At 32.1% G+C, this 15,532-nt stretch overlaps 1 protein-coding gene across 1 annotated transcript; it reads left to right on the forward strand.

Moving 5' to 3' along the window:
* The first annotated feature begins 7,913 nt into the window (after positions 1-7,913).
* Positions 7,914-15,526, forward strand: LOC119832621. The gene is made up of 4 exons (XM_038356304.1): positions 7,914-7,989; positions 12,689-13,183; positions 13,600-13,770; positions 13,896-15,526. Exons 2-4 carry the CDS (start codon positions 12,698-12,700, stop codon positions 14,967-14,969), a joined length of 1,731 nt encoding a protein of 576 aa, XP_038212232.1. The 5' UTR covers positions 7,914-7,989; positions 12,689-12,697; the 3' UTR covers positions 14,970-15,526.
* The last annotated feature ends 6 nt before the right edge of the window (positions 15,527-15,532 follow it).

Raw genomic sequence — 15,532 nt, forward strand, 5'->3', positions numbered from 1 at the left:
TCATCAAAATCGCTCAAGCCGTTTCGGAGGAGTATGGCAACGAAAACTGTGACACGAGAATTTTATATATTAGATATCGTTCCTAAATATCGTTCTAGTCCCTTATAAAGAGTGGTATATTTTTAATGCTATGAAGCAATCAACATGCGCTGTGTTGTGTTATATTGCTTAAAATTATTAGTCGCATTCCATTTCTTCTTTTAATGCACTACATATATCTTTTTGGTCTTTTATTAGTTGTAATTTCCAACAATAGAAAGTAAAGCCAAGTTCTGAGTAGCCACAATGTCTCGTATTCGTTAAGGGCCATGCTAATGCGGAAGCTGCGACGTGACGTCCCGGCCGCGGGCGGAATTGTTAATGGTCTCATTTATCATTGCAGACGAAAGTGAAAACACAGCTACTGGACACGATTCAGTGTGAATGCTGCTTTAATTTTTTTCTTTGATAACCGTATGGCAAATGTAAATATAGTCAATGTATCGAGGTGACAACTGACAACGCAATTCGAAAGCTCTCCGCGTTGAGTAGTCTGCATTGTACTTTTTTAACTTGTGTGTTATTGAAATTATTAAAATTGAATAATTAATACAACGTTAACAGTTTATTTTTTTAATAATATACATGTATGTATTTGTACTTAACATTTATCTATTTTTATTTATTCATAAATGTATTATCGACACTTCACTGTAAAGTCCTTGTTCTATTTCATTCTTTTCATGTTGAAAGTTAGTAAATATCGTACAGATACAAAGACAACCAAAGTTGTTAGCATTCTGTGCTCGAAACAACGGATTTTCAGTTGAATTTGTGTTTCCCATTCTTAAAAAACTACAAAGCAACAATAAAAGTGTCAATAAAAAGTTTATTATATAATAAAAAGTTTTAATAAATTAACATCTATCTATATGTTTATGTATATGTTTTTAAATAGTCAGGTATCTTAGTATTATTGCATTGTAAACTAAAAAGTCCTCAATGAAATTTATTTTTAAAATTTAAAATTAAAACAGAGTGAAATAAAAAATAAGATTTAAAAGTAATTAAAATGTTAGATAAGTTATTTATCTATTGAAAGCTTAGTAAACATTATTATTTTCACATTTATTTAATTAGTAAGTACTACAGGATATTCTAAGATAACAGCTAACCTTTAATTGAAACTCAACAGGATTTTTTGCTACGGTTTTAATATAACGGTTATGCAGTAAATAGTCTGTATTAGTATTGATTGTTATGAAATAGTAAAAGCGAATCGTGTATTGTTCTGTAATAGGTTACTCCTATGAATTGCTAATGTCATTCATATAATCATAAAGGTGACTCATATTTTTATTCACGCATGATCAATTCGATCTACATTGGGATAAAAGCATTTGTTTTGACTGGGTTAGGAATAAGTGAAATACTTTTATTACTTCTATTTAACTGTGGATATTACTTACAATAAACTATGAAATATTAAGAGTAAACCTAGGCATTTTATTTATATACTGTATGTTTCCATATCGCTGATAGGTAGATGCTCTTTAATAAAATTAAATCGACAAGGAACACAATTTTAAAATATTACACATGTGTATCTGTAATTTTATCTTACTTTTAAAAATCTCTTTCTACATCTGGTTAATGGTTATGATGTTATCAATGTTCAAAGACTACCGCAAAGGTAACGGCTTTTAATTGTAAGCTTACAAATCAAAATTAGCTTCTTATAACTGTCAACATTTTTATACAGTAATCATTCAAAGATTTTATTTATTTCATAAGATAATACCTAATTATTTGCGTTCTATGATTAATTACATTGAAAAATACAAAACTAAGCCAAAAAATACGCGATTAATAAAATAGAGAAAGAGTCCACCAATTTTTCTTCTTTTTATTCACATAAGGTATTTGCGATTAATATACTACAATAATACCTTACTATCAACCCACGACGACAAGTATTGAGCCCTCGACGGCGCCAGTTAGCATTCTTACTGCGGGAGCAACTTTCATGAATAGCTAACAGACTAGTTCAATGTACTGTCACAGTTAGATAAAGTTATTTTTTATAACACACACTAATAAACATATATTATACAACTATAATATAATACAACTATAAATCAATGCAAAATACTTACAGTTTAAACCAATTTTTAACAATACGTTTAAGCACATACAGTGGGGGTAAATATGTTGTTTAACAATATTAAAAAAATAAATCATTTCAATATTGTTACAAAATATACTAAAACTGGTACTAGTTATATTGTATATCCCCAGCAAATAAACCAAATATTCACATTATTACTAATTGATATTACGCAAGTTTGTTCGCTGCAAACCCATTAGAACACGGCTAACAATCAACCTATTATTATTTACCTATAAGGTAAAGTTGCAGAGTGCTATTCACAAATATTTTCTCACATAATTCAATTACAAACTATAAAAACAAGATATAAAATCTCAAAGAACAATTCAATATGCAATCTAATGTATTTTTGCATTTCCGAGCAGAATAGTCTACTCCATTCGATTTATCCTCAAATAGACGTATTAGAATCAATCTTTGCAGTCCCGCTCAGAGCAGCAGCAAACAAGAAATAAAATTACATGGATCACAAAGTAACCTTTTTATTTGCTATTTTATGCTGCTCTACTACACAAAGTAATAAGTTTGTGAAATGATTATTAAGATATTGAAAGCTGTTATATGATCACAAGTATGTCACATGTGGGTTTCACAATTTTGGAGTGATTCAATTCGCATCATCATGGATTTTGCCATGGAAAAAAGATGTTTAACGGCGATGAAAATGATTGTATGTCACTCTTCTCCTACTCAGCCTCCAAATTATCTACAGACACTTAATATTATCACAAAACCGCTCCGTTGCGACGTGAAAGAGGGCCAAACAAGCGCACTTTCGCATTAATTATAATATAAGTCAAGATTTATTTTGATTGAAACAGATATCTGGTACTTAGGTTATACACATATTCGAAGGATAAATTATTACGAGTAATATTCTGTCGTCTGCGCAGCAAGTATGTACCCAATTATTGTTTCTTAACGAACCTCAAACTTATCGTTTTATAATATCAACATATTGTTTTGCTTCGGAAAATTTGAAATGTCCACGAGATCACTAACAATACGACATAATTCAAACAATTAAAACAATAACTGGGTCATTTGTATCAATTTAATATCAACGTACATACAACGAGCCTCAATAATTGTGAACTGAGATTTATATTGCTCTTATACGTGACATACGCAGTGCAATATTATACATTGAGGACGGGAAAAACGATCATAATTTCTATCGGAATGTAGAACTCTGTTCTTATCAGTAAGAACTGGTTACCCTGAAACTAATCGATTTCTTATCATTTACTACCTATTAGATGTTTTTAATGATCGCTCTCATTTACTCAAATGAACGTAGATTCCGTGTGTACCTTTTTACATCGTTATCAGTTGGCCTTTCGCTCTTGAAATTTATCATTTTAATTAACAATGAGAATATTAGTATATGTATGATTATCCATATTAACTTAATTATTAATATCGTTACGTAAAGATCACTGTAACAATTATATCGGTCAATGGCAATGACATTTAAGATAATGATAAATACGACTTAAATAGACAAAACACTTCTGTTTTCCATTAGTGTATCAGTGGATTTCGTAATGGAACAAGCAATGTTCTTGTGGATTTGTCAGTGCTATCAACGAATCACCGAAGCGTGGCAGAGAACACGAACAAAACTATTTTATCTAAACGAAAAACGTCACCTCAACAATTAGACGCTAAACTCTTTTCAAACATGAAAGGTATAGTAACACCTACTGGAAGTATCGCTATAATATAACTTCAATTACTTAAGATTACATGTGGACGTGCAAGTTTCCATACTCAGAAGTGATCTAACCGTAAACAATGCATACCTATGGGCTATGCCCTATCTGGTCGGATTAATCTATGCACACATTGAACGTATGTCTGAGTAGAAGGAAGGCTTTAATATTCACAAAATTCATATAAACAAACAAGTAATCACATTCATAATGTATTTTGTTCCATCGGCAGAAATTTGCACACAATGTTTTGAAATACCGCTCTCAATGTTTTGCTTTCACGGCTCATGCCTGGGAATAACACGATAATAACACACTTCAACAATTGTCTATTCTTAAATTTTGATACACAGTATATAAGCACATTACACAGATAAGACAAATATTCATCCTAAATGTATATTTATAAAACATATTAGCAGAAAATCGCAAAGCTTAGTACCCATGGGTAGTCTACCGCTTGTGAATGCTTCTCTGTGAATGTTTCTTTTTATAAAAAGAAATTTGATGTATCAATCATATGAATTCAAATGTCACTAGCATATTATCTTTAGATTATCGGAAGCGACACGTCATCATAACTAAAGATTAATAGCTTTTAAATGAAAACATCCGTATTTGTTCATTGTGGTGGATTAGAGCCTCCCTATACCTAGGCCCTCAAATGATAAATGATCATAATATGAGATATATAAATTTAATGATAATGTTGATTTCTAACCGACATTTCCAAAAACAAAGGAAGTTCTCAATTCGACTGTATTATTTTGGTTATGTTCCTCGAATTATATGAAAGATACTAATTCCTTACCACACAATATAATAAAGAGTAACTTTAGACATACCTATCTACTGCCTGATTAATTTGGTTGGCACCGACTTCAATGTCTAGATGAGTTGGTAGCCCTTGTAGTAATTGTATTTATAAATTTTTTATCGATTTCGAGTGGTTTTGAAGATGGTTAAATTTTTGTTCTAAATAATTTATATACATTGAATGTGCATCTTGAGTGTTTTATTAATCAATGCTTGCAAAACAGTCATTTAATCGTTTAAAATAAATTTAAAGCAATAATTCTTAAATGTATCATTGTAGTTATGAACGTATGCTTTCCAAACTGGCGGTCAATGTTGGTAAAAAAATAAAAATAATTATACATTTTACTTGGCGCAAATTTATTACGATTTCGTATTTTTTCCTTTTGTTCTGTTTTTTTTTTCGAAATTCTGTGTTGGCATGGAAACCTTGATTAACAAACATTTCGTACATTTACCTCAAGAGTGTCAACAAAAACTACTATTATATGTCAAACAGATAAAATGGCACTTACAAAAACACGTATTTTGTAATTATTAAAATGTTTCCAATCAAACAATCAATATTAAGTTATGCAACGACAGTTCGCAGCCCGTTTTGTCAATAATAATTAATCAAAGTCGCAATCTAATTAAAATTATAATTAAATTCAAATGTGAATGATGTACGACGAGTTTATAAAGCGCAAAGATAACTGTTTTCATTGCACACTAACTATTCTTGTACATGCAAAAGTTTAGCTTAAAGTTTACCTATAAATCTATGTTTTTTGATTTAAAGCTTAAATTGGACGATTTCACGTGTGTTTCGGTGTATATCATATAGTTTGTTATAGAGTGGAGCACAATTTCTCGGGATCCGGTCGCGCGAGCCATGTTTACCGGCCATACAAACCGATATTGACATTCTCTTTGTCCACTTAATGACGGCTTATCCCTTTGTGCTGGTTTGGTGTTTTACCTAAAAATTTATCCATAAACTTATAGATTAAAGTAGAGTACCTACTAATAGGTACTTACTTTTGTTGAATTTACATCTAAGTACTCTCTTAATATTATTTACCTATACTATGTATCCAGTGTATAAGTTATAATGCAACAGGTGTTGAATGACCATATTAAATAAAAATAAAATACTTTTAATAAAACAGTAACCGGACCAATTCTGTAAATAAAATAAATTTTAATTGAGTAATCGCTATGCATTTTAGATTATTTATAGAACTCAAAACAACGGATAGTCATTTGTTTTTTGATTCTACGTTCTTTTGTTTGTGTGAACATCAATCACATAAAAGCCACTAATAAGGTTTGACAATATTTTATGTGGTGAAAGATAGGTTTAAAAATAGGATTCATTTCATTTCAAATAATATTTGGGGGTGGATATTCAAAGATGTAACCGGGGAAAAAAAACTATCTTTAAAATATCTTTAAAGTTTACGTATTTTCGAGTTTTATCATTTTAAGAGCAATAATAATTAGATAATTACTTTATAAGCGGTATCTATACCACGTATAATTAATTACCACGTAATTTTATAAGCGGTTCCTATTCTACGCACAAACAATCTCGTTAAATACAACTGAATGTTTACGATTCTATTGTTCCTATTGTTTCTGTTTATTTATTGTTGTAAATTTCTCGTACCGATACATGTAAACAATATACTTCTCGTTAATCGGTAGACGGACGGTTTCGACCTTGGCAGTACCTATGGTCCACTTTCATACAGTTTGTATGCCAGCGTGTAGTTACTAGTCTGCAAGATTCTGCGACATCACACATTACTAGAAAGCGATCCAGACAAATCATGTCTCTGGGACACAAAACAGGAACTTCTCGAAACGAGTCTTCAATAATAGAGAAAATGTTTAAAGCGAAAGCTTTAATATTACCTACCTCTAAGTACCTACACGTGTCAAACTTCTAGAAATTACTGAAGCGTTGCTTTTAGTGATATTTTTCGAAATCAAAATAGGTGCCAAAACAATAACACAAATAAATAATTATTTTACATAATTTTATATTAACGTCGATTTAAATTTAAATATTTTAACATTATAATAGGCATATTTTTCGTAGTATACAATTTCACATTTTGTTTCAATACCCAAGGTGCACGCTTTACGTGCATTGTTTCTCTTAAATATACTAAATAAGTATGCATAATACATATTATATAAGGTTATTCTAAGTAAAATGAGAACATGAAACATTATGTTCAAAGTAAATTCATCGCAAAACAGTGATAATGATGCATTTCGTAGAATACATAGTATGTGATAAGGAGTAGAGACATGGTAGAGACCTAAATTTATATCTATTGTATTTGAAAAAGTCTCTCCAAAAACATAATCTGTGGTAACGTTTAAAGGACGTTTGTCTACTCAAATATTAGATATATATAATTTCCATGACGAAACTTCCTCAGGCAATGAACTAACTATTTCTTAATAGAAACTGTTTTTAAAGATTGGAAAGGTTAAGGCCAGACTGCACTATACTTACTATACTTACTGCATTAAAAGGCCTATTTAAAGAATCCGGTTGTAATATCTGATTAACATTTATTTACATGAGATTTCTTTATATGACTTCTTAGGTATTGTACGTTTATACTGCAGTTGTAATATAGTAACTATCATTCTAAACTTTTATACATTCCTTCTATGAAGAACTCCACAAAAAATACGGATAACAAATAAGAAACAAGATGTTTGTTTTTGTTAGTTATGGAGTTAACAAATTATATTAAGCCTTATAAGGTTTTAGGAATGGCATTCCTTATTTGTTAAATGTGTGTATTACCATTATTTTAAATGAATTCTTGTCCTAAGTAGCCATTAACAGTTCATATTAAAAGTAGAAAATAATGATATTAAAATTGCAGATAATTACTGGGAACACTTCAGATTTATGATATTTACTGACATTACATTTACATTACATTGAATTCTTATGTTATACAATTAAAAGTAAACAAACATAAATCATTATTTATATATATATATCGTGTTTCAAACTATCTCCGTGTCAATTTACATCCAAATCGGTTCTGTGGTTTAGGTGTCAAGAAGAGATAGGCAGACAGACAGATTTACTTTCTCATTCATAATATTAGTCAAAATAACTGCTAGGCTTCTTATTATATTTACTGTTTTTTTGCTTAACAGAAAAATGTTTTCCTCATACAGGTAGAAATTAAGGTTTTATATATTTTTTTTTTTCTTACAGCATTGCGGCTGAAAAACGCACGCGCCGGTTATAATGTGAGCGGCGCACGACCACGCGCGTCTTCCCTCAAGGTAAGCACGTTTTTTTTTCATTCTTTGATCTTTATCGAGTGATGCTTGTCTAGTAACTGTCACGGTAAAATTGTAAGCTAAACACTGAATTTTAAGTAAATGTTTACAATTTTTCGATAGTAAGCGATCTCGCGAGTGAGACTATGTTCTAACGGATTTTACAATCTTGAGCGACATTTTAAAAACATGAGTCGTAACGTCTTCCGGGTCCGCTATTCGACCATATACAATTAATTTGATACGTTATTCCGAAATTGTTATTTCTTTGCTCCGATTTATTTATTCGTTATCAATTAAAGCCAACATTTATTACTACATAGCTAAGTTACCCCCAGCTTCCTTTGAGTGGTGATCAAAAGGAAATTCCCTTGTCACATGAGATGATTCACTCTGGTAAAAAGAAGGCTACGTCACTTTCTCACCAGATACATAATTATACGCATATTATTATATGAGACGGACAAACAACAAATAAACAAACGCCCTTTATAAGTTATTATTATCCATATTAGTAAGATTTCTTATTGTGCATAATTCACACCACGATTGTCATATTTAACGAATTTAATATAAATGTAACATTATTGAAATTTACTTACTTATAAGACTTTACTGTTCTTTCCATAGTCTGGAATTCAAAATTTAATCCATTAATTTAGTGGACGCGCGTTACCTTTATTACTAAAACAAGTCCAACAACACCAACATTCAGGTAACCTTTACGCTCGTGTCTGCATATTCATTGTGGGTGCACAGTAACCATGAGACGTATACATGATTCTATATTTTCAAAAACGTCTGGTCCAAATGGGGCGATGTTCCAAAAATACAACGGCGACTTTAATTATATATAACGAACTTTCCATTCAACTTTCCAAAATATCGAATAAATTATAAAATTCCATTATTGTTAAAACTTTGTATTTGACAAAGTACCGAAAGATAAACAAAATGTATAAATCTTCATATATGTGTTTATAAACAAATACATATTATATTATAGAGACGGTATATTACCTTCCATTGGTCAAATGGAACGCGTCATCGCGTATTACGCATAAAGCGATTAGGACTATAAAACTGTTTACTTTTGTTTGAAACAGTGATGATACACATTTGTTCTGTGCCATTTGAAAACATACAATTATTATTAAACTAAACAGTAGTTGTTCTTTTTAACTTTCTGTAATCAGTGCTTAGATGTTCATAACAATGCGGCCATCTGATAACATTTATATTATATGTTGTTATGGGTAGCATGGATAATAATAATAAATAACAATTAAATTGTGATGTTTGGTGGTATGGGAATTGATTTAAACAATGAGTTTCTTAATCAATTGTAAAATTATACGATCGCTGAAATGTGCTTCACGCCCAGCAAAGCTTTGCACAGTTTGTTTCGTTTTCATTAGTGTGTTAGCCACTGGCTAAGCTTTAATTAGAATTATCAACATACCAAATACCGTTACTAATATGTTATTTTATAGTATATCTTTTTTTTTATCAATAATTTTTATGTGAAATTTCCAATGTTCCAGTCAATTTGAATTTTTAAACAGTTCAACAATGCTTCTCTAAATAATATTTCAAATAGACAAAGTTAGAAAATTTGATTCACTGTACATATTTATAAATATTTAGTTCCATTTCGTCTTTGTCTTTCGTACATTCCGCATGGTAAGGTATGAGGAATGTATATAAATATTTATATGTACATATGCATTTCATCATCTTACGTGCTGCCTACCTACTTTTTATATAAATATTACTCAATTTTAACGACTCAGAGGTGAATCTGTATTCGCTAATCAATATCCTGTACTCAAAGTTTAATGCTAGTTCGTATGTAAATTTGGCCGAGATCGTGGCTGACCAGTTAGCGCTAGCGGGTAGACAACGCTTTCACGACGCCATCAATGTTTGGTCATTACCATACAATAGACATTAATGGTTTTGGTAGCTATAAAAACCTATAGCTTGTTAATTTATATCCACCACATTAAATTGTTCTATGAGAATTTTTTCACATAGCAAATACGGAATTTTATTTTTTGGTGAAATTTTGAAATAATAGAAAAACTTTAATCACGAGACGGGATATCTTATACCTTTAAACGAGCAATTCTTGTGTATATATATAATTGGAATCTCGGAATCGGCTCCAACGATTTTCATGAAATTTAGCATATAGGGGGTTTCGGGGGCGATAAATCGATCCAGCTAGGAATTTTTTTTAGAAAATGTCATATTCGTGTTTTATCGACTAAACTTACTTGCGTTTGAGTAGTCCCAATTTATTATGATTCTTCCTGACATCTATTGGCAAATAATAATACTATAAATGCGAAAGTTTGTGAGGATGGATGCATATGTATGCGTGCGTCTGTTACTCTTTCACGCAAAAACTACTGAACCGATTGCAATTAAATTTGCTTCGAAGATAGCTGGACAACTGAAATAACACATAGGCACTTTTTATACCGATATTCCTACGGGATACGGACTTACGCGGTTTCGACCGCGGGTCACAGCTAGTATTTATTTATATAATTATTTATTTATTTATGCTTTATTGTTTTGGAAAAATTGCAAATTATGAATGAACCTAGTAAGTAGTAAGATTATAAAAAATTTAATTTGTACATTCGTGATATAATTATTATGTACACATTACACATTCGAAATTATAGATGTAAAAAAAAACTCTCAACTTATCCAAGTAAGACTTGAGATATAATTATATGTGTATTGTCGTAGTCACATTTTAAACATATAATAGGACATTCTAAGCTTTAAAATTAAGATTTGATTCAAGCATTTTTTTTTTCGAATATCTGCAAATGGCAAAAAATTTAATATTTAATTATTACTGTGAACAAAATGCTCACTAAATCACTCAGCAGTTTCACCTAAAACGCTTGAAAGCATTATATTTGAGGACCTTATCTCTGTAATTCTATCTTGAATCTTGAAGTTTAAACATAAAAACGTTTCCTTATTACGCCTCAACGTTAAAACCATCTGTATAGCACCTGTCAATCCTACGAGGGTTGTATAGCGCAGGTCGAGCGTGACTAAAGAAAGTACGTAACGCACGGTCCCACTTCCCCAGCTTGTACAATGTTGTTGATTCACGTATACGTTTTAATTATCTATCTACTTCCTAGTAGACAAATATCTTAATATGTAAACGCATTAAAGTACGTCGAGAATAAGTCCTGATGATGCGCTTTGTAAGTTTGTAGCGAGCGGTCACTCATTAACTCGTGTCACTCAACTGAACTAACTAGTACGGCAATTAACGATGTTGTTTATCTACGCTTCACTTAAATTTTAATTCATACAAGTACCGAATATTCTCAGAAGCACTCGACTCCAGTTCTCACTGGAAAGTTATTTGTGTGCAACCCTGCACTCATACCGTTCCGCGACTTTCGTCTCGTTCACGCATACATGTCAAGGTAGGGTTCAACATTCGAGGATTTGGTACGCGCTAATAATAATAACACATTGAAACGGATTACCCGATGTATCTGTGCAATGTAAATGAATTCGTTACAACACTGGGTTGTATCGGTAGTGCGAGGTTATCGTTTCGATAAGCTTGTGATCGCGAAGTACAGATGGTTGGGTGAATCAAATAAGCTTCAATCAAGCAACGATTGAAACACGGTCAAATCCCGTGAAGCGCTTCCGCGTGCGCGGCGCCTGGAGATCGGCGATCATTGCCAGATGCCGTCAATAGATCGCGACGGGGTCAACAGCCACTGCCCTTGTTTTGTGCACTAAATTATTTACTAATGTACCAGATTGTTAATTTGCGTTAATCGTGATCATGACTAGGGTCAAGGGGAATACGTTCACAATATTAGCTACCTGTATCATCATCAATTGTAAATTGAATATACTTGACAATTGATTACTTAACTTTTATTATGTTTCAAATATGAGCTACATAATGTTTTGTATTAATAACGCTATAAAACGCAATTGAACCGTCAACTATAGACGTATTTTTGTTGCAAATTATAAATAATAAATTATTTTTAAATGGAAAAATTACTTCTGTGGATATAGTACGTAACTACACTAAATAAATATGCAATTGTTAATATATAATCGGATAGAAAATTTGACACAGGCTTAAATTTTTTGCTCAAAACGTATTCAAACTGAATCAAAAAGAGAAATTTTTGTAAATTACAACATATTATGTATCCATTAGGTTACTTTCACTTTCACCCGCTATTAAGGGCTTCAAGGTCAGTTTTTCAACTCTCAGATCTCCATAATACCTACTCACGTATATCGTTAAGTCACTGAGACGAATATAAATAATCCGATGTAAATCTTTTAGTCCGATATGGACGGAAATCGAAAGTCACTACTCTGATAGAATCAGATGCACCAACAATAGCAGGTAGATTGTGGGTTCCCAATGAATAGATGACGATAGATACAGTTTGTTTGAAGCTATTGATGTAATGGATAAGGCCAAACCTTGATCTACTTCGGAACGCATTTTGTTCTGGATCGTTCGCTAACGACTTCTCTATCTTGAGTCCTTAGTACATGCAGATTGAGCAATAAACCTGTGCATATAATACTCAACATATAAATTAAGGAAATCACAATTGTTTTTTATTTTAATAGGAATATTACAACATGAATAAAATAATTTTGTTATGATTTTCAGGTGTTTGCGATGTGGTACTCGTGGATCACGTTACTGCTGGTGTGCGCACTGGTGCAGGCGAATGTTGCGGGGGAAGCCGGGCCGATGACGGAAGTGACTGGCCAAGTTGCGGATGTAACCGGCCAGGTTGCTGCTAAGGCCGGCCAAGCAAATGTGGCTCGTTCAAATGAAGATACAACCGACCAACGTGACAATTTTTACGACGCAGTAAAGACCGACGACACTACCAATGCACCTGATTTGGCTGCTAAAGCCGGACCAGTTGAAGCAGATATCAACCCAATCACAGAAGTTCCTATACCGGTGGCAACTACTCGTGCTCAACCGCGCACCCTTGACCGACAAGCCGCAGAACTCGCCTGGCGCACTTGGCTTCAAAGCCCTGAAAGTGGCAACCCTAATGGACCTCCACGAAGAATAACTACTAAATCACTATTTATCACGCCTTTAGTCTGTTCGAAAGGTCAAAGGCTCGATAGAAATGGATGTGTACAGGTAAGATATAAATATATAAAATATACCTAGTTTATTTCATTCTCATTTTACAATATACAAAGTAGGAGGGATCTCCTAGAAAAGTTAGAGATAACCTGTGTTAAGATCATAGTTAAAAAAAATCTTATAATGTATAAATTAAAGGCCTATTTATGAACGTTACGGCACAATATAACAGGTACAAGTATGTTTCACTAGAGACGTAATCAGTTAAATGAATTATTAAATTAATGATATGATGAATATGATAAAGTAATGGATTTTATGCTTCAAAAAGAAAAAAACATTTTATCATTATTATTGAAAATATTGCGATAATACGTAATGTTGTTAAATCCTGGATCCTCAATTTATGAAAAAAAAAATGCTTTAATTACTTTTTAATTATTTCTCAACAATTTCTTTCAAAATTTCAGACAGTGACAGTCAACAAGGACGAACATGAACGCATTTTACTTGAACAATTAAATGCTTTGTTTATGAATTCGACACCTTCTAATAACGGTGACGTTCTTTATGACTATGGCGAAGAGGAACCCGGCCCTCTACAACTCTCTATACCAATTGGACTGGATCCATCTACGCAGGTGCTTTTTCATTATTCACTAAATCATATGATACTTTACTAAGACATATATTTTATTGAAAATTAGTATTTATTGCAACTCGTAAGATATTTTATTTTTTCTTAATATGAACATTTTCTTTTCAGAACCGCGATCCACTGACCATTGATAAAAAAGAAGAAAACATGCTAAATGATGCTAGTAGCATCGAAGCTGAGCTGGAACTTCTAAAATTGCAACAAGCGCAAGGTCGCCTTAATGACACTGGCGCTGATAATACAAATATTTTATCGCACAACGTCTTAAACAACTTACTTTATTCCGAAAAACCGAAACGAGATAGTCCAATGGTTAATTCGAATGAAACAAGCAGCCAAGAACTACCCGACGAGGGACAAAAAGAATTAGTCTATGGTCATGTTAATGTAGATCCAGTTCTGTATGACACCGATAGCCAAAATGAAGAAACCAATGATTCAAATCAAAAAATCCAAAAAATTTCTTCTGACACTATAAATGGCACTGTGGACTCTCATAATGATACAAAACTATCGGAAGTACAAGTGAGCATGCCTTCACTTTCAGCCAAAGATGAAGATGCAACAAAACTCAACCCAGAAAATGATTACTCGGATATTGGGGAAGCAATTAAATTAATCAGTCGGTATGCTGAAGTATCAACTGATGACAATTTTTCTAAAAATGACAACAAATTTAGAAACTCTGACGACTCTATACTAGGTACTCGCACGAAACTCCAATACCGCCGTAATAAATTTAAAGATTCAGAAATATTGAAAGAAGTTCCGTCTAATTCTCCTGTATCAGACTCACTAGTAGTCCAAACGAGTCTTCGTGGTAGACCGGGCATTCTCTATAGATATCCAAATGCAAATGTATCGCCACCACCAAATTATCCTTTTAAACGTTTACAAGATTATTGGCCAGGAAGAAACCAGGTCGGAGGTGTTTACAATAATATGCATCAAAATCCAAAACGTCACCATCATTCGTACCCACATTATTTCCGCCCTCGTGGTTATCCCGTTGACTATCCTGATGTACATTCTCGATTAGTGTACCCAGGTTTTCAACACTATCCGCATAAACTACTGCAACACAGTGCTAGTCCCATCAGTTCTCAATATAACGACCAGGATATATACAGTCTTCTGGGTCTAAGACATTGGTTTAGCGGCGAGGGCGCTTCAAAGAGATAGTTTGATTCCCTGTACATAAGACAATTCGATGTTACCCGACGACATATATTGGAAGCTATGGGAGTAATTTTTACTTGCAATATTAAAAACTATTTAAATGATCGATTTCAGCATTAAGCCGTATTATTTTTACCATAGCTTTCGATATAGTATCCTATTTATTTTAAAGCCAAATATTAAAGTCATAATTATGTTTAAGTTATTTAAGCTATTTTAAGTTCTTGTAAATACTTTGAGCACGTAAACGTTTTAAATTGCTACTGATTTGTTTAGTATTATCGTTGTTTTGTATTATGTAAATTGTTGTATTAATAATCACTAATTTATTATTATTTGGTGTATATTTTTGTTGTTGTGAATTATGTAATTGTAGATATGCAAAAGGATACTTTAATCGATCAGTCGGTAACTATATTATTTCATGTGCAATCAATTCTTAAGGTTGATTTTATCTAAAATATATTAACGACAGATCCAAAACGATAATGATTGGAGTGGCACAGGCTTGCCCATTTTTAATATAAAATTATGTTACTCGTACTTACTTATACTGTATATATCTT

The sequence above is a fragment of the Zerene cesonia genome, chromosome 15, assembly GCF_012273895.1.
Source record: "Zerene cesonia ecotype Mississippi chromosome 15, Zerene_cesonia_1.1, whole genome shotgun sequence".
Classification (NCBI taxonomy): Eukaryota; Metazoa; Arthropoda; class Insecta; order Lepidoptera; family Pieridae; genus Zerene; species Zerene cesonia.